The sequence below is a fragment of the Phoca vitulina genome, unplaced genomic scaffold (genome assembly GCF_004348235.1).
Source record: "Phoca vitulina isolate PV1807 unplaced genomic scaffold, GSC_HSeal_1.0 scaffold43, whole genome shotgun sequence".
NCBI lineage: Eukaryota > Metazoa > Chordata > Mammalia > Carnivora > Phocidae > Phoca > Phoca vitulina.
This window is the reverse complement of record NW_022589746.1, coordinates 5841395-5866619: the sequence shown is the minus strand read 5'-3', so window position 1 is coordinate 5866619 and position 25225 is coordinate 5841395. Positions and strand designations below refer to the sequence as shown.

The 25225-nt window shown below is 40.7% G+C and overlaps 3 protein-coding genes across 12 annotated transcripts in view; 1 reads left to right on the top strand and 2 right to left on the bottom strand.

Annotated features, from left to right (window-relative positions):
* The window catches only part of TBCE (tubulin folding cofactor E), a 93153-nt gene extending 85376 nt beyond the window's left edge, over positions 1-7777 (bottom strand). For all 6 annotated transcript variants that reach the window (XM_032430225.1, XM_032430228.1, XM_032430224.1 and 3 more), the window contains exon 1: positions 7695-7777. In XM_032430225.1, the coding sequence (XP_032286116.1) occupies positions 7695-7777 (83 nt within the window). The remainder of the gene's footprint in view (positions 1-7694) is intronic.
* Positions 7778-8219: 442 nt separating this feature from the next.
* Positions 8220-18917, bottom strand: GGPS1 (geranylgeranyl diphosphate synthase 1). 3 transcript variants are annotated; one of them, XM_032430236.1, is made up of 5 exons: positions 18722-18917; positions 16078-16240; positions 15024-15116; positions 9242-9312; positions 8220-9002 (listed from the first exon to the last, which is right to left on the bottom strand). In XM_032430236.1, the coding sequence occupies exons 3-5, from the start codon at positions 15091-15093 to the stop codon at positions 8241-8243; spliced, it is 903 nt and encodes a 300-aa protein (XP_032286127.1). In that variant the 5' UTR covers positions 15094-15116; positions 16078-16240; positions 18722-18917; the 3' UTR covers positions 8220-8240. The 3 variants fall into 3 exon arrangements, with proteins under 3 accessions (XP_032286127.1, XP_032286125.1, XP_032286128.1); XM_032430234.1 differs by lacking the exon at positions 16078-16240; XM_032430237.1 differs by lacking the exons at positions 15024-15116; positions 16078-16240.
* A 386-nt stretch (positions 18918-19303) lies between these two features.
* ARID4B (AT-rich interaction domain 4B) overlaps positions 19304-25225 on the top strand; it is a 144411-nt gene continuing 138489 nt past the window's right edge. For 2 of the 3 annotated variants that reach the window (XM_032430410.1, XM_032430408.1), the window contains exons 1-2: positions 19304-19721; positions 20557-20611. In XM_032430410.1, coding sequence (XP_032286301.1) covers positions 20606-20611 — 6 coding nt within the window. In that variant the 5' untranslated portion in view covers positions 19304-19721; positions 20557-20605. The remainder of the gene's footprint in view (positions 19722-20556; positions 20612-25225) is intronic. The other variant, XM_032430409.1, reaches the window with a different exon arrangement.

The following is a 25225-nucleotide window of genomic DNA, read 5'->3' as shown; positions in this document are numbered from 1 at the left end:
TGCTAATAACTGTATCTGTAAATATCTATATCGATATATCCTTATAGTATATAGTTTTTGTTTTTGTTTTTTCTTGGATTTATTTGAGAGAGAGAGAGAGAGAGATTGAGAGAATGAATGGGAGGAGGGGCAGAGGGAGAAGCAGACTCCCCACTGAGCAGGGAGCCTGACGCAGGACTCGATCCTAGGACCCTGGGATCCTGATCTGAGCTGAAGGCAGATGCTTAATCAACTGAGCCACCCAGGCACCCAGTATATAGATAGTTTTGCTGCACTCAATCACAGACTGTGATTTAATCCATTTATATTGATGGACATTTGTCACTTTTCTCTATTATATGTACTGCTATAATAAATAAATATATTTTTATATACATTTTGTACACCTGAGGGGGTATATCTTAAGTATATATTCCCTACTCAAAATGTAAAACAAGATCACCATATGACTCAGCCATCTAGGATTTACCTGTCACTGTTGGCTTGAGCTGCTATAACAAAATACCAGACTGAGTGGCTTAAACAACAGAAGTTTATTTTCTCACAGTACTGGAGGCTCAAGTCCAAGGTTAAGGTGCCAGCCAATTTGGTTCCTGGCTTGCAGATGGCTCTCTTCTTACTGTGTCCTCACATGATAGACAGAAAAAATAGTTCTCTCTTGTCTCTTCTTATAAGGACACTAATCCTGTTGGATCAGGTCCCTACCCTTATGACCTCATTTAAACATAATTGCTTTCATAAAGGCCCTATCTCCAAATATAGAAATATTGGAGGTTGAGGCTTCAAAATGTGAGTTTTGGGGGAACATGACCACTCAGTCCATAACATTACCCAAAAGAAATGAAAAAAGTACACCCACACAAAAACTTATATGCAAATGTTTGTAGTGACATTATTCATAACAGCCAAAAAGTAGGAACCACCCAAATGCCTGTCAACTCACAAATGCATAAACAAATATGGTCCACCCATGCAATGGACTATTATTCAGACTTAAAAAGAAATGAAGTTGGGATCATGACCTGAGCCGAAGGCAAACGCTTAACCGACTGAGCCACCCAGGCGCCCCCCTCTACTGATGACCTAGGTTCTTTTTTTTTTTAAAGAGATTTTATTTATTTATTTGACAGAGAGAGACACAGCGAGAGAGGGAACACAAGCAGGGGGAGTGGGAGAGGGAGAAGCAGGCTTCCTGCAGACCAGGGAGCCCGATGCGGGGCTCGATGCGGGGCTCGATCCCGGGCTCGATCCTAGGACCCTGGGATCATGACCTGAGCTGAAGGCAGACGCTTAATGACTGAGCCACCCAGGCACCCCTGCAGACCTAGGTTCTTTTGTTATACCCTTATGTAGCTATGTAAAACAAGGCTAAGATCCTCTAGGGAAGGCCTTTGTTTTTCTTGTTTTGAAATTCAATCCATTTATTGAAATATATATTGTACATGACTTACAAATCTTCACTTCTGTCACTCTGCTAGAACTTTTCCGGAAAAGCCTCCATTTCCTCGATCCTCTTTCCACAAGTAATGGAAGTGACTGTGCTTTGAAGGTTACAGCTGACAAACACCTGTTCGTTGCTCTCCCTAGCTAAGTGCTGGGCAAGGCCAGTGGAGGTCCTGTCAGAAGTGTCTCTGAGGAGGGAGGTAGACACAGGGATGTAATCGTAGCGATTGCACACAGCCACGGCAACACTCTGCCACCCTAATTCTTCCTAATCCCATCTGTTTCCTTTTGGCAAATTACCACTCCACAGTTGTATATAGCCACAGTGTCCTGTCTTCCCATACAGAAGCCAAAGGGTCCCGGCAGGTTGCTATGTCCTTCTCTTACTGCTACAACCAAAGGGTAATATGTGACCTAATCTTGGCGAGCTGGATTCTGCTTCTAGGGAGATTCTTCCCTTCCCTTCCCTTCCCTTCATCCCTTCCCACCCCTCCCCTTCCTTTTTCTCCCCTCCGCTCCCTTTTCTCCTTCCCTTTCTCCCCTCCCCTCCCCTCTCCTCTCTTTTTTCTGTTTAAATAGGCTCCACACCCAGCGTGGAGCCCAATGGGGGGCTTGAACTCATGACTGTGATTTCCAAACCTAAGCTGAGATCAAGAGTTGGACGCTTAACTGACTGAGCTACCCAGGCACCCCTCCATGGAGATTCCTGAGTGGAAAAAACTGTTGGAGTCCCCTCATCTGGCAGCAGACTCTGACCAAAAGGCTAAATAGTACTTGCTGTTACAATTATTTTCCAGCTCTTGTTCTATCTTGGTTATTTGTCCTGAACCTGAACCTGGTGATCCCTTCAGTAAATTCCCTTTGGTTCTTAAGGTAGGCTGATCTCCAAGCTATAGGAAGAGAAAAACAAGAAAGCACAAGGTGGCTTCAGAGATTGTTACAGTAAGTTGCCACCGTGTGAAAAAGAATGAAATAAAATTATTTACATAAATTATCCCTAGAGTGGAACATAACATTATTGGTTTAAATAACTTGCTTCATTTTCAGTTTCCTTTACTTAGTTTTATATGTCCAATTCTTTATGGTTGACTTAATATGTCCACTTTTCTTTTTTAGTTTTTAAATTTTGTTTTTGAAGTAATCTCTACACCCAACATGGGTCTCAAACTCATGACCCTGAGATCAAGAGTCACAAGCTCTACCAACTGAGCCGGCCAGGTGCTTCAATCTGTCAGCTTTAATAAATCATTTCTTTCTTGTAAGAACATTGACATGAGTTAGAATATCATTTATTACAACTAAATCTTTTTTTACTTTTCAAGTGTTAATTCACATTTTAAAATTTCTGTTAAGTGACTTTACAAGTTTTGGTAAGATTTACAAATTACTTTGTAGCTTACCATTAAATATCTTCTATTATTCATTAAACCAATTCTCAGATCTTCAGATATAGTTTTCTTTCTCTATGTACAGTAACAAATATAATTCAAGGATAATCAATTGGTCATTCTTCTAAAGCATACAGTGCTTTATAAAGAATGCACATAGGGGCACCTGGGTGACTCAGTCAGTTGAGTGTCTGACTCTTGGTTTGGGCTCAGGTAATGATCTCAGGGTCGTGGGATCGAGCCTCTTGTTGGGCTCCGTGCTCAGCGTGGAGTCTGTTTGGGATTCTCCCTCTCCTCTCCCCAAAATAAATAAATAAATAAAATCTTAAAAAAAAAAAAAAAGAGGGACCCTTGGGTGGCTCAGTTGGTTAAGCGTCGGCTCAGGTCATAATCTCAGGCTCCTGGAATCGAGTCCTGCATCAGGCTCCCTGCTCAGTGGGGAGCCTGCTTCTCCCTCTGCCTCTGCCATTCCCCCTGGTCATGCTCACTCCCTCTGACAAATAAATAAAATCTTAAAAAAAAAAAAAAAGAAAAGAACGCACAAAATATAACAGCTAGTGCTACAAGTGTCTTCCAGACATCTCTGTGAAAAGATGCCCATTAATTAATGGTCATAAAACATCCTACACAATTAACTTGAACTCATGGGTTAATACTGAAACTTACATTACTAACATTATTGCTTATTGCACTACTATATATTTTACTAGCTAGTATATAGTAAAAATACGCCATACCACTCGTTAAGGTCCAGTATATTCAATCACATAAAATGTGAGGTTGCATTACTACAAGATTAATGGAATAACCAGAGGAAGTCTGTAGTAGCCAGCTGGAGGTGGGGACGGTTTGAGGAGCCGAACGCCAATTGCGTTATATCTGAATTCACATTATTGTGGAGTCCTTTATAATGAGTCTTTTTCTGTATTCTAACCACCAAATATCAGCCTTATATGTATGGCAACAAAACCTGTTCTAATGACAGGGAAAATGCAAAGTAAGGTCAGATAAGAGACATCTCAAAGGACAAATCCGGGTGCCTGGGTGGCTCAGTTGATTAAACATCTGCCTTCAGCTCAGGTCATGATCCCCGAGCCCTGGGATTGAGTCCCACGTCGGGCTCCCTGGCTCAGTGGAGAGACTCCTTCTCCCTCTCCTTCTCCCCCTCCCCCTGCTTGTGCTCTCTCACTCTCGCTCTATCTCAAATAAAATCTTTAAAAAAAGAAAGGACGATCGCAATGCCTGGGTGGTTCAGTCAGTTAAGCATCTGCCTTTGGCTCAGGTCATGATCCCAGGGCCCTGGGACCGAGTCCCGCACTGGGCTCCTTGCTCAGTGGGGAACGTGCTTCTCCCTCTGCCTGCAGCTCTCCCTGCTTGTGCTTTCTCTCTGACAGGAAAATCTTAAAAAAAAAAAAAAAAAGGATGAACCTATAGGACTTGGGACGACTGGATAGAGGTGATGAGGGTAAATAAATTACTCCTGGATCACTTGAAGCATAAAGACGGTGATAGAAAAGGCAGGGATTGAAGTGGTTTCATTCCATTGTTTGGATTGGTAGAGGGATCGAAGGGAAGTATAGGTTGGTTTTAATTACGTTATTTCAAGGTGATGATGGAAAGCTTAAATGAGTAGGCAGTAACAGGACCTGAATTTGAGGTCAGGCTTTGGATAAAATAGTAATCACAGACAAAACAGTAAGCAGTCTAAGAATCCTTTCAGAAGTGAACAGAACATTGAGTAAGAATCATTTGAGAAAGTTAGAGGTAGAACCACATTAACACAAAAGTTAACATGTGAAGTTTATGTTATCTTTTCACACACTTTTTTTAATGGAAACCTTGAGAGGTGGGAGATTAGTTTCAAGTAGATTTATTCATTATAAATATTTATTAAGTGCTTCTGGGAATACAAGGGTGAATAAGTCACAGTCCTTGCCCTTAATGAGTTTCCAATGCAATGGGAGACAAGTAAAAAAGTAATTAGGGGCCCCAATTCCAGCACTAAAAATGCTATTTAATAACTGGCTATTTACTTACTAGTCTCCATTACAGGAAGGAATAGTGTCTTTATCACTCTTACATCTCCAAAGCCTAGCGTAGATCTAGCACATAGGCGTTCAGGAAGTATTCTAAAAAAATTAAATGAAAATAGATAGTCTCAGCAATGATGAGTACTATTTTATGGCAGAGCATAAGCTGTGTGGGGAGAGTGAAGTGTTAGGAAATATCGTTAGTTATGGTGGGTTGGAGATCAGATTTTGGAAAGCCTTATATGTGATGCCAAGGGATTTATAGGTGGCAGTACTGAGGATTCAAAGAGAATGTCAGAGGGGTGCCTGGGCAGCTCAGCTGATATCTGGCTCTTGGTTCCAGTTTAGGTCATGATTTCAGAGGGAGTGGAATTAACCCAGCATCGGGCTCTGTCAGAGCACAGCATGGAGTCGGCTTCAGATTCTTTCTCCCCCTCACTCCTCCTTTGCTCCTCCCTGCTCATGTGCTCTCTCTCTAAAATAGATTTAAAAAATCCAAAAAGGCCAAACAAACCAAAGAGAATGTAAGACACGGGAATGACAATCAGATTTATGCTTTGGAAAGACGACTTTGGTTGGAATGTATGTTACTATAATAGACAAGTGCTTTCCAAACTTTTGAACACATTTAAGTGTGCACATAGAATGGGAGGCTGGCTGTACAGAACAACGTGCTCTGACCTGTATTCAAGTTCCTGGCTCTGCTCAGCAAACGCTTGAAGAAAAAAACAAATCATCTGGTACCCAACAGGTACTTCATCTATGTACATTTCCTTCCCCTTTTCCTTCCTCTGAATACACTGATTAAAAAAAGAGCCAATGGATAAAACTTGAAGATATATGGCAGGGGACTGATATAGGCCCTCAAGAGGCAGAAAGGGAGGGAAACAAGAGCAGGAGGGCTTCCTTGGCCTAATGGCATGAGGACAAACAACTTTTCTTGAGATGAAAGGCAGACAATTTGAAGACAGACCTAAGAAGTAGGCAGGAGGAAAGTTTGCAGAGTTTCCACTAACTGGGAAAAGAGTGGAAAAGAAGCAGGGGACATTAGATTGACAAATGTGAAAACTCCATCAGGATTAGATAAAGGGCTTATTGAGGCCTTAACATGTTAACCTGCAATGGTTCTAACAGCAGTTCTGGAAACGCTCCCCGGCAGCACTGAGCAAGTTGGGAGAACAAAGATGGGGGTGGTTGGAAGCATCCAGGATTGGGAGCTGGCAGGATGAGAAAGGCCTGAGGAAAGTGATCTGAGAAAGCTCTTGAAAGGCCGCCTTTAGTGAATGACTGTAGGGCATAGGTCAGGAAAGGAAGGAAGTCAAGTTAGAAGTTAACAGAGTGGAATAGAGTAGAATAGAGAAGAGCTGGTGGATTTAAAATCTTGCCGAAAGTGATTTATGGCAACATAATTTAGCCTTCATTCTTTTGGCTTTGGCAAGGAAAAAAATCAATTTATTTTTTGAACCTCCACAGACTAGAAAATGTGAAAATGTTTTAAAATTACAGGTCTTCTACATGACAAAATCCAACTTACTTTGGTTCCAAGACATTCCTTTAAGCAGAAAAAAAAAATACTGTAGTTTAAACCTAAGTAGATAAATGAATATATTTTATTAGATTTAAACTACTCTTACATTGTTTTTCTTCTGTATTGACAACTGTGATTATAATTCAAGTGAAAAGAATAGATTTTTGATTACTTAATGGATAAAATGACTCTTTTTTAAGTCCCCAATTCAAGGTCAAGCATTTCTGTCATTGACAAAGACCAGATACAAATGACAAAAGAATCATGAATAGCACCAGGCCAAGATTAATTTGATTAGGTAAGGAATAATCAATTTAAACAGTCTTCATCTTAAAGGTAAATATTTTGTCTATATAGTTAGCATCAGATCTTTTTTGAATAATCTTTACGTTTTTAAGTAATGGAGTCATAAACACAGAGTTCAAGTTTCCATAATGCAGCAATAAATACCCATGATTTTAAGTTTCCCTTATGTCAATTAAAATGGAAGATTCAAACTATTTTAAAAGCTAGTAAATGTAGTACCCAACTCTTCAACGACTTCAGCTGAAGGCTTCAGTGAGATTTTCTCATATAAGTACATAGTGATTAAATCTGATATAACATATTATAATGGAACCAAACAAGCAAAATGCAATGTTTCTGAAAAACACAGTTTCATTTTGGGAGGTCAGCAACACTTGTAAATGAAGGAATCAGGGTTTTTCTTTTCTTTTCTCCTACCTCTTGTTGCCAGATGGCTCCAGGGGCTTGGTGGTGGAAAGTACACAAAAGGGATAGAGAGTCAGGGTTAAAGCACTATAAAGCTAATTAGTGCCTGATAGCATAGCCTTTGACTACTTTTCAGCCAGGCACTAGCTCTCAGGTTAACACTTCTCGTTCCTTTAATCACAGAGATTAAAGATACCTACTTCCCTTTCTATTCAAGCACCAATTGCCTTCAAGGGGAAGTAGTGACCTGGGTGGCAAGGAAAAGAACATTTCCCCCTGCTTTTGTACTTAAGGTGAGCAAACAGCTCTTTTATGATTTTTACTACTAACCAATAGGAAAATATAAAAAGGCTTAAATTAAGGCTCCTTCCTAAAATACTTTTTCCATATACCCTTGTTTCTTCACAAATGGAAAGCCATTGCTGTATCCAGATATTAATCAGTTTTTGGATCACAAATTACAAGGAAAAATGAATGAATTTGGGCTAGCATATAAATTTCATTAGGTGGAGACTCCTTGGTTAAAGAGCAGAATTTGCTGGGCAGGAAGAAGAAAAAAAGGAAGGGGGTAAGAAGAAAGACCAGTGCACTTACTGAGTATCACGGTCAGCTCTTTCATGGAAGACTTCAGTGAGGGAGTTTCCAAGAAGAGACTGAGATATTCTAAGTAGCAACATTTAGGAAGAAAGAGGAGGTCCAGTGGTCTCTGGGCCAGCTCGCTACAGAAACTGGTCCCAAGGAGTCACTGGCTTGAAACTGGGGTAGACGAATGGGGAATTGCCCATACGGTACAGTTAGGAAGTATCTGGATAAAAATTCCTGGAAGCTGAAGTCTTCTTTATTGACAGAATCAACAGAACATTTGTGGCAGTTGTCCATAAGGTCCAAACATAGCACATTCTGACATTCAAATTAGACCTATTTAAATGTGGCTCCTTTTGATTCCTTCAACTTTGTATATGATGATTATCTGTACAAAGGGGTTCTAAATGGAAACAACCTCATTCACATCACCCCTATTCACTCAGTTTGTGGAGAGTGACAGCTTGGTCCAAATTTTTTAAAAAGTGATAGGCTAAAAGACAAAAAAAAATAGTCAACTGCAATAAGCTACCAGGCTTAATCAAGAATGGCTTAATATTATTCATCCTCTTCTTTGAACATTTTGCTTAAGTGCTTTATTAGAGCTACAAGCTCAGGGTTCCCACCACGTGCATCAATTTGTTTATAGGCTTTAGATTCAAGCTCTTTAAGAGTACTCCGAGTGTATTCAAAAGAACCTACATTCTCAAGATAATGTACACAGTATTTTTTAATATCTACATTTTCGGTTCTCTGGCGCAAGATATTCTGCACCTGGGTACTTTCAGGCCTTGACCAAATAGCGTGAATAGTAGGGAATGAAAACTTTCCCTCTGTTAGATCTTCACAAAAGCTTTTGTTTTCACTGTATTCTTTGGAGTGTAGATTAGCATAATCATCCCTAATTTGGAAAAAGAGCCCAAGTGTATTAAGTAGTGGCTTTAGATCTTCTTTGTAATCAGAGAACAACTGCATGAGACCTACTGCTAATCCAAATAGTCCACCTGTCTTTTGCAGCACCATCGCTTTATATTCTTCTTCAGTGGGACAAGTGTAATTATCCCTCCAATAAATATCTAGACCTTGTCCCTGATGGAGTTCCAAAAGCTGGTGGGTAAAAAGCTTCACTGCATCTGGGTGATCAAGGGTTAAGACTTTCTCTAGGCCAAGAAAATATACATAATTGGCAGAATTGATGACAGATGGAATTCCATAGATGCTGTGTGCCACTGGAAAGCCACGTCGGAGTTTTGAGTTGTCTTCAATATCATCGATGAGCAAACTGGCATTATGCAACATTTCTGTCACTTCAATGATAATCTAACAAAAAAGACAAGTGATAATTTCATTTTATTTGAGCTATTCAAAACAGCTTATAAATACTTAACAGATTATGAGAGTCTCAGATTTCTTAGTTTTTGCAATGGATAATTATTTAGCAACCTCAATATAAAACAATACAAGTATGCACATTAAACTCAATTATGAGCAAGAGGTATTTTATGTGACATCTATTAATTTATTAGGGATTAAGAATGAGGTTAGAATTGCCTAAATACCTGTAGCTTGTCTTCTGGAACTTTTAGCCAATGATTAAATGCCTGTGAAAGTTTGGTTCTCACTTGTTTACCTGAAATTAAAGAATAAAATTTGGAAATAAAATTAATATTTCAGTTATTAAAAATACATTCAGAAACCTCCTTGAAAACTGTTCAAACTTGAATCCAGCCCCATCACTGCTGGGCCCCTACTGCCCCCTCTACCAAAATTCACATTCTAAAAGCTCACAGCCTTTTGAAATTAGGACATGCAAAGAGATTCTAAAGTATTCAAATGGCCCACTAGTAAGCCCACTCCTTTCATCTTAACTTGTATCAACAATTTTGGAATGAAATGGGCATTTTACGAACTATGATCTAATTCATTCCTTTTTTGAAAAATAAGTCGGTCTAGTCAGTGGCAGTTAATTAGCAATGTCTGTTTCAGAGAACTATAGGTATTTCTTTTCTTTTTTTTTTTTAAGATTGTTTATTTATTTGACAGAGACACAGCGAGAGAGGGAACACAAGCAGGGGGAGTGGGAGAGAGAGAAGCAGGCTTCCCGCCAAGCAGGGAGCCTGATGTGGGGCTCGATCCCAGGACCCTGGGACCATGACCTGAGCTGAAGGCAGATGCTTAACGACTGAGCCACCCAGGCACCCAAGAACTATAGGTATTTCTAATGAAATGTACTTTGCTATTGAATTCAATAAAATCTCATAAAATTACCTCTTAAAATTATCTACCATTCCTTTAAATTAAGGTTTTAGAGATTGTACAACTCTGCTTCTTTCCTATCAAAAAATGAGATGACAATTCCCTGAAGTATTCCTTTTTAGCATCCCAGTTTGGTCAAAAGTTAATCTCTTTATTTTGACTAGGGCCATTAGTTTTCCAATATTATCATTTTCTTACATGGAAAGCTCAAGAGGTTTTTGGGTAGTAGTTATCAATAGAAGTCATTTTCGCCCAAATATAAAGGAATGGTAGATAAAAACCCCAACAAGATCTTTTAATAATGTTCTATGAGAGGGGCGCCTGGGTGGCTCAGTCGTTAAGCGTCTGCCTTCGGCTCAGGTCATGATCCCAGGGTCCTGGGATCGAGTCCCACATTGGGCTCCCTGCTCGGCAGGAAGCCTGCTTCTCCCTCTCCCACTCCCCCTGCTCGTGTTCCTGCTCTTGCTATCTCTCTGTCAAATAAATAAATAAAATCTTAAAAAAAAAAAAAAAAGTTCTATGAGCTTCCTGCTAGAGGGAATGCACAGTAACATCCTAATTTCAGATGAGGTTTCAGAAAAAGTTACATAAAAAGTTTCAGTGAACAAAAACAGTTATTTTTTGTGTGTGTGAACAAAAACCTATCTGTTTTCTCTGCACCAGTCACCCAAGCAAATGAATACATAAACTCTCATCACATATCCAAATGAAAGAAAGTTGCACTTTTTGTGAGAAGTCTAAAAGGGAAGGATCTCTTAAGGTTCAAGAAGCAGTATTTTCTGTCTACTAACCTTTAAGGTGAGCACGGTCTGGGTAGCAGCTATATACTTTATACTTTTGATTTACTTTCCAGTTTAACAAAGGCCAATCTGAGCTATACTTACAAAGCACATCTGTGCAAAGTAACCCATACTGCCTAAAAAACAAGTTCAGAAGATGAAGAACACAAAGAATCAATGTAGAGCCACATTTTCCCTTTTGCTTTAGAATGTACTTAGAAAACAGCACAATAAATGGCTTAACTTATAGGTAATGCAGTTGTGTTTTAATATTTTTTTCCTTTAACCAGATTCTGGGGTCTGGATTGATATTTTTAAGGCCCCAAATAGTTTCTAACAGGTACTAGTCATAGAGATCCCTCAAAATTAAAAGAAACAAATGATAATTATCTTTCCTCTTTATTTTTTAAAAAGATTTATTTTAGAAGGAGAGAGAGTGTGTGATTGGGGGTAGGGGCAGAGAGGGAGGGAGAGGGACAAGCAGACTCGGTGCTGAGTGCGGAACCCGAAGCTAGGGCTTGATCCCATGAACCCAAGATCATGACCTGAGCAGAAGTTAAGAGTCTAATGCTCAACTGAGCCACCCAGGTGCCCCCAATTAGCTTTCCTCTTTAAAAGACCTTAATGTTACTAACTCCTGGCCTGGGCACCTACACTAGGACAAATAAATAAAAGTCATTTGATTTCACAAATTTCAGAAAATCCTAATATTAATAATTGTTAATTATTATAATCTTTTATTAGCAAGAGTAACTTTCCAACAGAATAAATGGCCTGGACCACCTTTAAGTCACTTTAGGAACTCCGAAGTTCTCTGTGAAAAATAGGTTTATTATCCATAACGCAATTTCCTATTTTTTTTAAAGATTTAATTAATTAATTAATTAATTAATTTGGGGGGAGGGGAGGAGATCAGATGTACGCGCAAAGTGGCAGAAGAAGAGGGAGAGAATCTCAAGCAGACTCCTCATGGAACCCAATGAGGGATCAATCTCATGACCCTGAGACCATGACCTGAGCTGAAATCATGAGATGGGCGCTTAACAAACTGAACCACCCAGGCACCCCCCATTAAAAAAAATTTTTTTAATTTAAATTCAATTTAGTTAACATTATACTGTATTATTAGTTTGTGGGGTAGAATTTACTGATTTTATCAGTTGCATATAACACCCAATGCTCATTACATCAAGTGTCCTCCTTAACCCCCATCACCCAATCCCCTACTCCCTATTTTTTTTCCCTATTTCTTTTTAAAGATCTTTATTTTTATTTGTTTTGTAATTTACTTTTTAAAGATTCTATTTATTCATTTCAGATAGAGAGGGAGAGAGCACAAGTCGGGGGGAGGGGCAGAGGGAGAGGGAGAAGCAGACTCCCCACTAGTGGGGAGCCCGACGTGGGGCTTGATCCCAGGACCCCAAGATCATGACCTGAGCCAAAGGCAGACGCTTAACTGACTGAGCCACCCAGGCAACATGAAGATTTTTATTTTTTTAAGTATTCTCTACACCCACTGTGGAGCTTAAATTTACAATCCCAAGGTCAAGAGTCACATGCTCCACTGAGTCAGCTAGGTGCTTCATAATTTTCTATTTCTTTAGGAAAATCATCTGAGGTTATATTCTATAATAGATGCAAGATTATATTAAATTAAAAAAAAGTGAGAGACATAACAAGAGGTTTAATTGTTATCTAATGGCTTAAAATACTACTTCAAGATAATGATTAAAAAAAAATGTTACAGAAGTTCATTACACAGGTAAACAGTATTGCTAAAATGTAGCTATAGACAGTCCTTGCTTTGCACAGTAGCAGAACAGGAGACGCTCTTTAAGACTCTTTACAGCACTGATAACTGGCATGTTTTACCATAGCCCAGTTCTAGCCAGTGTTTGCAAACTTGTTACAAAATAAGTCCAACAACAGTAGAGTGCAGGAGTAACATCATGTTTCTCAGCAGGAGACTCTGAAATAAGTGTAGTTACTAGCTGCTGAATAAATATCGCTCAAAAGGGGTCTCTTGGCTTTTTCTTTTTCTGGGGGGGGGGGTTTGTGGGGGGGGTGTGGGTGGGGCAGAGGGAGAGAGAATCTGATCTCACCACCCTGAGATCATGACCTGAGCTGAAATCAAGAGTCAAGATGCTTAACTGATTAAGCCACCCAGACACCCCTTGGCTTTTTCTTAAATAGCAGGCAACTTTTCCTTTTCATTATTCTTCTTTTGTGTTTTTTCTTTGATTCGTTTTTTTTTTTTTTAATTTGAGAGAGAACGCGCGTGCGTGTGCGATGAGGGGAGGGGCAGAAGGATAGGAAGAGAAGCGGACTCCCTGCTGAGTGAGAGCCCCAACATGGGGCTTGATCCCAGGACCCTGAGATCATGACCTGAGCTGAAGTTAGATGCTCAACTGACTGACCCACCCAGGTAACCCCCTGGTTAACTTTTTGAGTGTACTTACGATCATTGTTTATGCAGTTATATATCAATAAAAAGAAGCACCAAGCCAAGGGCAAGCAGTCGACGTTGTCTGCCCTGGGTGTAGGCAATAAAGAGGTGCACTATCTGTAATGAATATAAAAATAGTAACAGACTGACTAGTTTTTAAAAAAGTGTGTATCTTCTTTGTCCTTTGGATCTTGAGGATTTCATCTTTAAAACGTTTGGATTTTAACTTATAAGAAGAAGGATTTTATTTTTTTTTGTCTCTGGAATCATCATGGTGGAAGGTAATTTATATCCAAAAAACTTAGGATCCTTTCATATTGCTTCTATAGTACTATGGAGTATCTTTATGCTGTCAATTAAATTTCATTTAATAAGCTTTGGTGAGTTATATCAGACAGTATGGCTGGGTATAATTTGAGTTGGGGAGTAGATGGTTCCCTCCATTCCTTCGAAGCATTGACATTAGCAGGTACGTCTCCATTTAGGTCTGCCAGAATAGAAATGACACTAATCATGATGGCTTTCAAGATGTAGCTGGGGAGCTACCACTCTTCTGCTTTAGATAACCATATTTATCCTCTCCAGGCTTAGGAAGAATAGAAACACACATAATACCACTGAGGTGTGCCCATAAAGAAAGGTGTGCACTTTAGAACAGAAATGAAAAAGTGTTTATTGTGATTGAGTTGAGAACATCACTGGGTCTATAGGTTAGCTATCTTACGGGCTAAATAGGTTTTTATGGTTGTCAACTAACTTATCATCTTTCACATAATTTCTACAAGAAAGAGCATTCCAAGTTTCAAGTAACTGGTTTGTGAATGAATTTTTATTCATTTTATTCAAGAACCCACACTTATTATATATATGAGTTTTAACTTGTTATTACCATTTTCCAGACCAAGTTAAAAAAATAGCAAAATAAAACATGCATATACATGATTAGGCAGGTGTTACTGTTAAGAAGCTATGTTCAGGTGACCTATCTTTATATAGGAATAATGTGGGCTATGTTTCCAAGTTATGTGACTTAGAGATGCATTACTATTTGGCTCTTAAAGGAACTAGTAGCGTAAGAAATGCAGTGTATGCGTGGTAGTAGAAAACATGAACATGGAAAGTAGAGTAAAGCTTTTTATTGTTACACAAATTGGCATAAAAACCCCTGATATCTAAATAGTGGGGAATAGGAATGTGTGGCATCCCTAAAGAATAAAACCTCCAATGACGTACTCAAATGTTTTCAGTATTTTTTTTTTGTTATGTTGTATAATTGGACATTTTTAAAAGGGAGCTTCAAAAATATCCTTTTTTAAAAAGATTTTATTTATTTGTCAGAGAGCGCGCACAAGCAGGGGGAGTAGCAGGCAGAGGAGACGCAGGCTCCCCACTGAGCAGGGAACCCGATGCAGGACTCAACCCCGAGTGAAAGGCAGACGCTTAACCGAATGAGCCACCCAGGCATCCCCAAAATATCTCTTTTAAGAACAAAAAACTAGGGGCGCCTGGGTGGCTCAGTTGTTAAGCGCCTGCCTTCGGCTCAGGTCATGATCCCAGGGTCCTGGGATCGAGCCCCACGTCGGGCTCCCTGCTCAGCGGGGAGTCTGCTTCTCCCCCTCTCTCTGCCTGCCTCTCTGCCTACTTGTACTATCTCTCTGTCAAATAAATAAATAAAATCTTTAAAAAAAAAAAAAAAAGAACAAAAAACTAAAAAGTTCTATTTGTCATTTTCCTCATATGTATCACCTTATTAAATAGGAAATCTTAAGAGCTGGTAAGTCTAACCTTTTCTGTATGCTAGCATTTGAATGACCACTACTCTATCACAAGACCCTATAAGGACCATAACTAAACAGTTACCTGGTAACTGAAGTAAATATTTATAGGGTTCTAGAAGAATTCTTTGGGCTGTTTCTTGAGTCTTCTCCATTGTTTTTAAATTTCAAAGCTGATCTGTGAAAAAGGAGAAATATAATCTTAATAACTAAATTAATTTTGAGTTTCAAATGCAAAGGAATTTGTATCTCAAGGTGTTTTTGTACTGGCAGACTTTCAGTTTTGTTGTATAAGAAAATTCTACATATATGAAATCTTGAAACATGCTAAGTGAAAGGAGCCAGTCTTCAGAACAAATCTATAAAGACAGAAAGTAGACTGATGATTGCCTAGAGTTGGGGTAGCAAGAACAGGGAGTATGAAGCTTCTTTCTGTAGGGATTAAAATATTCTAAAATTAGATTGTGGTGACGGTTGCACAACCCTGTATATATACTGAAATTTAAACTTTAAACGGGTGAACTATATATGTAAATTATCTCTCATAAGGAAAAAAAAAAGGAAATCTTCAAGTGATTCATTGGTCAGCCTTAGTTAAAAAACTTATACTAAGCCTTTCTTATTTTACTCAACCATAAAGGCTTAAATTGTTGACATCAAATCAATGTCAAAACAAATCCACAGAATTAGTTACTTCTATATTTGATTTATTACATAAATTAGTAAGCATACTTTTTTCAATGAGCATTAAGATGAATAAATTTTATATACTTTAAGGGGAAAACTTCTCTCTTGTACTTTCTTTACAACCAATCCATTTCAGAGATTCTAATTTAAGACGTGCATTAACTTGAATGCAATTATCAAAAATATTAGCCTGTACCTACAAACACACACACACACACACACACACACACACACACTATTCCCTTGTAGTGATTTATTATCTGAGTTTTACATTCACTTCAATATTTTCTGAAATACCCCTCATGGTCTTCTACAATACTTCTTTACTGTTGAATCCAATCCCCACTTGGTTTCTTTGTAAGTATCTTTTGCAATTTTTATTTCTCCTTATCTTAGGAATCTTCTTTTCTCATTGCTCTGACATCTTGGGCACATTTTAGGTGGTTTCTCACCTTTATCTGCTTTCTTTTGCTTCTATAACAATGATTTGGTATTCAGGATCATGAACCAAAAGGATTGAAAAGTGAGTTTTTAGTAATCTCCTCTTGAGTAACTAGGTGAAACAATCTTAAGAACTGAGCATTCCAGCAAAGGAAATCATCTTAGCAGTATGACCTAAAAGACAAACACTCCATGTAGAAAAGTTTCACACCTGCCTTGACTGACAATTAATACCCAGTATGTCACAGCGGAAAAAAAAGTTCAGAAAATATTTTGAAATTATCTAAAAATTAGTAATCTCTTATCTATACTGTTTATTATTTTATTTATTTATTTTTAAAGATTTTATTTATTTGACAGAGAGAGATCAAGAGAGAGAACACAAGCAGGTTGGGCTGCAGCCCAAGACAGAGGGAGAAGCAGGCTCCCCGCTGAGCAGGGAGCTGATGCGGGACTTGATCCCAGGACCCTGGGATCATGACCTGAGCCGAAGGCAGACGCTTAACCGACTGAGCCACCCAGGCACCCCTCTTATCTATACTGTTTAACTTTGACATGTTACCCCATTCTTAAGAAATTAAAAAAAGAAAGATGACAAGCAGGGCGCCTGGGTGGCTCAGTCGTTAAGCGTCTGCCTTCGGCTCAGGTCATGGTTCCAGGGTCCTGGGATCGAGCCCTGCATCGGGCTCCCTGCTTGGCGGGAAGCCTGTTTCTCCCTCTCGCACTCCCCCTGCTTGTGTTCCCTGTCTTGCTGTGTCTCTCTCTGTCAAATAAATTAAAATCTTTAAAAAAAAAAAAAAAAAAAAAGGTGACAAGCAGGAAGAATAATCACTTACATAAAAGATTACTGAACAGAAAGAATTAGGGGTAGGATAAACAAAAAAGGGCATCTTTTATACACTTCTGCATTTAAAACAGTTGGTAGCCATCTCTTCACAACTAGGTTGAGAGCAATAATCATGTTTATCTTTTTTCACAACCTCCAGAACACATTTAACTTACGAGTTATGTGTCCACCTTTCAAGAACTCTTTTGTCTCTATCTGGAGACAAGTATACTTTGCCCAGACGTCAGAGCGAACTAATCTTTGTTCCAATTCTTAAGGCTTTGGTTGATGCCATTAAAATACAAAAATACTAATTATTACGTGAATTAATGTTCCTTTCCTAGAGGATGTTTATACACAAGTATTCTCAGTAGCAGGAAAACACAGGAACCTCAATTTTTCTAGGTATTGAAAAGTAATCTGTTTTGTGTCTTCTTAAGTCTCAGGGGTTCTACACACTGTGGCCTATACCCTATCTGATTTTTTTTTCCCTTTTTTTTTTTTTTTTTTTTTAAACACAAAGGACTCCTATTATGGCTAGAAATTTCAGCCATCAGGTACTAGACTCAAATATATTGAGGCATTAGTGTTACATGAAATCTACTAACTTGTTTTTAGATTGAATAACTACAGAATGCCTCTGTGAGAGAGTCTGAAACTACTCACTTTCAAAACTGGAAAAGTGCCTTTAATTTGTTCCTACAATTGATGGATGAATATTAATATAAAAATAGATTATCCCCTGTGTGTGGACTAGTACTGAAATAATCTCCTAGTTGGGCTCCCTGCATTTGCCCCTCAATCTAGACCTCTACTCTTCAGCCATCTTTGCAAAATTCAGATCTCGCCCTATTTCCCAACCGAGAACCCTTCAAAGACATCCCTTTGCTCTTAAGGTAAAAACAAAACTCCTTAACAAACTAAGATTGGACTACTCTCCCGCCTCCCCCACCCCCAACTTCAGTTCTTCATACTTTATCTCATTATTATTTTTGTTATTATGTTAGTTCTTCACACTTTAAAAGCTCCCTCTAGATACAAGGCTTTCCAACATATTTTTTCTGCCTGGAATGTTCTTTCCTTAGTTAACTCCTGCTAACCCACTCTCAGCTCGATCCTCACTCTACTTCCCTTAAGCAAAATTCCCTATTTTAAATCATCACGTAACTCTCCTTTGTAGCAGTCACCACTGTTACCAGTTTCACACTCGTGTGTCCATTTTACTTCATATCTGTCTGTACGGATTTTCTATATGGTAGGTGTTCAATAGATATGTGAAGGATTGAATGAACAGAAATTGCCTTCTAACGCGCTAGAGGACGAAATCAGGGCGCACCCTTGCAATATAAAAAGTTAAAATACCGTGCAAGTTTTTTTTTTTTTAAGGGAATGATCTGGTTTCAAAATCGCTAAATACTGACATACAAAATAAGTGTAGCTGTGAAACGCCGAATGAATCCTTCCACTCAAACTTTGGGAGATGATAAACCTGAAGAAAATTGCCCGAGATACAGGCAGTGGATTTAAATAACTTCAAGGCCGATTTTTAACAGACTTGGCAAAAGTGCTTCAAGGGTGTACTCTGCTAGTCCAGAGCCTGCAGGGTCGGTGAGGTTCCTGCTTCCTCTCCGCTCAGATGCCTCCTTCCGCCCTACTCGGTCACCTACAGCTCCTCCCCTTCTCTAGCAAGGATGGAAAATTCATACACAATCCGGTTCAGCATCCGGGTCCTCACCCTCCTTTCTTTCTTTCCTTTCGACCCCGCCTTCCAGCCTCCCCCGCCCTCATTCCCATCCGGGTTTCCCCCGGCCGCCACCACAGCCGCTCACGGTTCAACGGTGATATCACAACTTTCGCGCTGCCGGTCCGGGAGTAGTAGTACCCAGCATCAACTTCCCACTTTATAGTTCACACCAAGACGCCGCCTGACGCCTACATGGATCCCTCCCCCTACTTCACCACAGAACTCTCCACCCTCCTCAGCCGCCAGCGACACCGCATTACTCGGTGCAAGAAAATGCGCCATCCCGGTCACACTGCGCAGGCGTCGTTGCCGCCTCCCCACTGCTTTGTCGCTCCGCCCCTCCCCCCCCTTCTCGTCTCATGCAGACGCGGAGCATTGCGGATCTTGCAGTTCTCCTGGGCAAGGGCTTGCGCATTGGCCCTGGAGGTTGGACTACATTTCCCGGGAAGCTTTGAGGCGTAACTTTCTGTTTCCATAGAAGTGGTGGGAAAATGGCGTCGTTGTTTGTATCCCGGGGACCAATAAGAATAGGGTATAGGCGGGTTCTAAAGAATGTTAACCAATCCGAGGTCGTCTAAGAGGCCCTCCGGGAAAGAGGTAGGGGAGGGGAAAATATCTAGGGGAGGGGAGAAAGAGGGGGGGGGGGACACTGGGGGTGGGGGGGGGAAGCGATGTTTGCCCGTCAGTCGAGTCCGGAGTGAGGAGCTCGGGCGCCGGAGCGGAGGGAGACTCTTGAGCTTAAGCTTGCCGCCGCCACGGCCACCGCCTGGACCTTTGCCCGGAGGGAGCCGCAGAGGGTCTGGCGCCGCCGTCCTCTGGAGGGCAGCGCGATTCGGTGCCCGGACCTTCAGTCCGGGAGGGATTTTTCGTCGTCCCCCCCTCCCCCCAGCGAGGGAGCCCGAGCGGCCGCCAAACAAAGGTACCAGTCGCCGCCGCGGGAGGAGGAGGAGCCGGAGCTTCAGCCTCAGCAACCGCTGGACCCGCCGCCCTTCTTCCCCCATCTCTCCCCCGGGCCTACTGGTTTTGGGGGGGAGTAGGGGAGGGAACTCTGGACGTGCCAGGGTCAGAGCTCGCCTCCGCGGAAGGTAGGGGCATTTTCTGAGGCTTTCACCGTCTCGTAAGGGGGTCTTTTCGGGAGTCACCGGGCCCAGCCGAGGAGCAGGGGACGATCACTCGGGGGTCTCGCCGGGCGCCCGGATTCGGGGCTTCGGCCTCCCGGGAGCCCCCGCCCCCGTGCAGTTGCCGAGCCCGAGTCGCCCCCCAGCCTGGCGGCCGCACACTCAGCGCTTTACCGGCTCCGGGCCGCGATGGGGGGCCCGGGCCGGCGCGGGGGGCTGTGCCGCTTCCCGGCCCCTCGGTCCTCTGGCGGTCTCCGCGGTCCGGCAGCCGGGGATCCCCCTCGCACTTGTCTGGTCTCCGCCTCGGAACGGGACGTGGGCAGCGGTTGTGCGGTGGGTCGGTCCTGCCCGCGGCCCTCCGGCCCGCCTGGCCTCTCCGCCGCCCCCATCCGGGGCCCCTTGGGCCCGGGCCTGCTCCGGCTCGGACGCGGGGCTGCGCGACCCTCTGGGGCGCCGACCCGCTCGGCCGGGCCCGGAGGCCCTCCGGGAGGACAGCCGGCCCCGCGCCGGCCCCCGGGCTTGTTGTGAGTTTCTTCTCTGACAGAAATGGCGTCATTGTCGGAGACGGGAAACTCCGTCGGGTCCCGACAATGGGGACGGGAAGCTGCCGAGCTGTGTAGGTGGCTGGGTTTGCGGGGCTGGCGAGGCCACAGGGAGCCCCTCATCGGCGTTTCGTGTTTCGGAGGCTGACGTCCGCTACGGCTCTTGCTTCGGGGTTCAGGCTTCGCTCGGTTCCCACCGCCTCCGCCAGTGCAGAGGGGTGCCTGTGGTGTTGACCGGGTGTCTTTTGTTTCCCCTCCAGGTGCAGGTGAATCTGGTGTTTTCGAGGGGATCGCGGTCCCGGAATCATCATGAAGGTAAGATTGCTTACAGAAAATGACCTCTGGGGTTGTAGAATTGGGGAAGTCGGGGGGGGGGGGTTGATCGAGGTCGTGTGTGGGGCCTCCCAGTTTTGCAGAGGAAGGTGTGTTTGGTAGCTTGGAGCCCGAGCCCCTTTCCCGGGAGACGATGGGGTTCAGCTGGTGTGGCTCTCTGTCGGTTTAGCTGTGGAGTTGGGGCCACTTATAGGATGTCGCACTGAGCATAATTCTCCCATATAGAACGTCTCTTTTTGCAGGGTAAGGCAGGAGTAACTGCATGAAATAAAGTGTTTTAAAAGGTAAAACAGAAAAAGCAGGTCAAGTAATCTGACTCTAGAAACTGAACTGTATGGTGGTTCTAGCGATTACACTGATGAAAGAAAATCTCGTTTATTGTGTGAACGGTACTGTGAATTTTTAGCAGAAGACCTATTCGGTTAGCCATGAAAATAATCTGAATTGAAAGATTTTTAAAGAGAATCTTTGTGATCTTTACACAACTCAGAGATAGCAGTTTTTCCTTGTATTTCCTGGGATTTAGGATTATATGGTTTATTTTTCTTTGTTGATCCATTTAGTCTGTAAATTGTTAGATGTTGTGATAAAACCAATGTGGATTGATGTGGAAAACCCATGGCCAGGTTACTCTTAAATGTAAACATGTTAACTGAATGGAGGATAGTGTGTAAAAAGTAGAATTTACTTAATTGGTGGAAGAGATCATGGCAGTGAAAGTATAGGTTGTTTTTTTTAGAGACTATGTAATTGAATGCTGTCATTTTTTAATACACTGGAGAATAAAAAGCCTTAGATATCTGGCCTTTCGAGATTCAACTGGTGGAACTCAGAAACTAGAGATATTTTTCATCCATGACAAATTCGGAAGTGCTTGAAAGGGTAGGGTGTGTTCACAAGTATAGAAATGCATAGAATAGTATGTGAAAATGTAAATGTTGTCTACTTTTGATAGTTCCTTTGAATTATTTGAAAACAAGTTTTCTTCTGTTCAGGATCAACTGCTTTTATAGTACGGCATCTAAATGAAAATTCGTAATGCTTGTGTTTATGGAAGAAAGTAAAAGCTGTGACTACTTAAATATGTATCAGCTATACAAAGTAATTAAGTTTAGTCTAGTTTTTCTTTTTTTTTAGTTTTTTTTCTTCTTGGGTTTGGGGTGCTATAAACTACCTGAAACAGTTTATATCTGTTGAATTCCTGTCTCATCTTCATGTAAATGAAAAAAATAATCAGTTATGTTTCAGAAACAGATCCCTTTTGTTAGTCACAGATGCTACCTATAACTCCTGGGACCTGTGTAAAACAGTGACAAGTGAATTTGTTAGGAAAAACCGTATATCTTCCTTGGTGTTGGGTGAGAATTTCTTAAGAAAAGTGTTGGGTTGAATAACATATAATAAATTCAGAAGCTGACTAATACAGGATTTAGTTTGTGATAGATACTGCAATCTGTCATAGTTCCCAGTGTACTGCCTGGCACATCTTGGGTACTCTGTTAACGTTTGATTAAAAGAAATGTAGTAAGTTGAAGGTCCTTAAGATTTAACTTTTCTTTTCTTTTGTTTTCTTCCTTTCATTCCCCCCCCCCCTTTTTTTTTTAACTTGTGTGTTTAAAAAATGAAACTACACTGGAAACTTTAGCCTTAAAAGTGTCATAGTATTAGGCAAATGCAAATTTTTGGTATCATTTTAGAACTACTAATTTTAAGTGCTTAGCATTTCCATTAACATTGCCTTTTTAAAAAGGGGTACTACTAATGTTCAAAGGAAGAGTTATTAAATTTCTAATTTTATACAAGAAGAACTTCCTGTTATTGTATGTATAGTAAGTCTTCTCATTGGGAATCTACTGATAATCAGCAGTACTACAAACTTAGCGTATTTCTTATAACGTAATTTCTTACATGGTGAACATTGAGAGGTTGCCCATGATTGGTATTTTGCTGTAACAAAGTTGTAATTCAAAAAGTATTTAGTAGTGATTATATTGGGCTCACATTTTCTCTTTTTTGTGTGTGTTCCCAGTTTCTAAATTGTAATGACAACTGAGCTATAGAAGGATTTATGCTATTTATCAGATCTTTCCAAACATACTAGTACTTTGAGGCAAGCTTTTAAGTTTTTATTGTCTGTTTTGTTAGTCACAAGAAATTTTTAAATTTTATTAAGTGGCAGTGTATTGATGTCATTGAAAGAATGTTTAGTAATACTTTTCTGGTTGTTGCTTTAAAGTCCCAAAATAAAGAAAAATGTATATATCATTTTAAATGTTAAGTATTTTAGAAACAATTTTGCTGTAGTACTTACTTCAAGAGTTTATTTAAATAAAGCCCCTTCACTCACTAGTATATTCTGTCTTGTAATATTTTTGCCCAGTGTGTTTTTGAGAAATAGCACTGTAACACAAAAGCCGTTTTGTTCTTAACATAGGTCATGATATTGGGGTTACATCGGATTTTTTATAGTTTTTATAGGTCTTTCAATGTCAGTGATAGCACATTTTCAGGAAATCCTAGATTATTGAAAGTTTGTAAATGATTCTAAGACTTAATTATATCTGATTCATTTCCTACTTTTTTCTAACTAAAACTGTTTTCCTGCTTATACATCGTGCACATTATTAACATCTCTCATTACATTGCAGTAAATTTTCAAGTGAAGTGGGAGAAGCTGGAGAGGCTGGAGATTTCAGAATCTTTATGGGATAAGTGATTTAGATGGTTGTGCTTAGAATCTTGGGAGAGTGGGCTTTTTCAGATCTACCATTATCTTCAGTAATCACTGGCTTTAGAACACACAAAAATAATGGATTGATGGGGCACCTGGGTGGCTCAGTCGTTAAGCATCTGCCTTCGGCTCAGGTCATGATCCCAGGGTCCTGGGATCGAGCCCCGCATCGGGCTCCCTGCTCGGCGGGAAGCCTGCTTCTCCCTCTCCCACTCCCCCTGCTTCTGTTCCCTCTCTCGCTGTCTCTCTCTCTGTCGAATAAATAAATAAAATCTTTAAAAAAAAAAAAAAATGGATTGATTACAAATGCCCTTTGCTTGTGTGCATGTTCTCACCCCCTTCCCCTTTCCTCCCACCTTCCTTCCCCCTTTCCTTTCCCTGGCTTCTCCTTTCCCTCTTTTCTTCCCTTCCTTTTTTCCCCTTCTTCCTTCTTTTTCTTCACTTGCTTCTTCCCTCTCCCGTCACTCTCTCTACCCCCTTCTTTTCCCCTTCTTTCTTCCTCTTCCCTCTACCCTCTTTCATAAATCATTCATTTAACAACAACCCCATGCATCAGGCAGTGTGGAATGAAGGTGAATAAACTATCAGATCTGCTCTCAAGGAGCTCACAATTTAGTAGAAGACACAAAAACAAAGCAGAACAGCACATATTGAATTATAAGAGTATTGACCACAGTATACAATAATTGTGGTAAGTGCTGTGGGAGGACAGAAGAGGATATCTAAATCAGAGTCATGGAAAGTTCTCTGGTAGAATTGACATCTAAGCTGAGTGTTAAAGCTTTCATTGGGCAAAGAAGGGTAAAAAAACAGTGAGACAGATAAGGGACTACATGTTGGAAAATGAAAAAAATCAAGATAGTGTATTTGGAAACTGTTCGCTGTGCCTAACTTAAAGCATGATGTGTTTGGGATGGAAATAGGAGGGCAAGGATGGGAGAAGGCTAAGTTAGGCAGTTGAAAATTTTCTTGAACGGTACATAGAACCACTGAAGGTTGTTTGAAAGGAGTAAAGTTGGTGGATTTATATTCTGGAGAGGTCACTTTGGTAGTATCGTAGTGAATACGCGAAATGGGAGATCTGAATGGAAGATCTGGAGATTCCAGGTGAGAAGTCCAACTGAGAAGTGAGTAGGGGCTTGAACTAATGCAGTGGGGGTAGATCTGAGATATCTAGGAAACAGAATTCAGGACCTAGTAACTTGCCCTAGGGTGGGAAGAAGTTTCTGTCGTGGGGCATGAGATTGATATTATTGTCACCTGAAGTATTGTTGGAATTGAAATAAAGATGTTGTACAGGGTTTTGAGTATTGAAGGGACCTGTAGGATGTCCACATTCTCTAGTTAAAATGTAAGATTAAGAGAGCAGGTAGGATGAAGAGAAATCAGAGGCATGGTTAATTCAGTGTGAATTAACTTTTAACTGTAATATTTGAGAGGATTTACATCTATAATGTGGCGTATGTATTTTGTCCTATGAATTTGTGGTCTTCTTGACGAACAGGTAATTTTGTAAAATACTGACTTGTGTTCTGTCTAAATTGCTAATTGTCTCTTGTAATTTTTTAAAAAAGCATGTTGGTTGAGTACATATTTCACTAAAGAATGTGTTCCTGCTACTTCAGTCTGTGAATTCAGTCACTGAAGAAATAATTGTGTACCCTCCATGTACCAGACATGCTTCTAGGTATTGAGGATACAGCAGTAAACAAAACAAGAGTTCTTCCCCTCATGGAGTTTACTTTAAATTAGGACACACAGACACCAAGCAAAAAAAAAAAAGTGATAAGTGCTGTGAAGTAAAGCAAAATCAGGATAAGAGGTTACAGTGACAGAAGGTGTAAACTTTAGGTGAAGTGTAATAA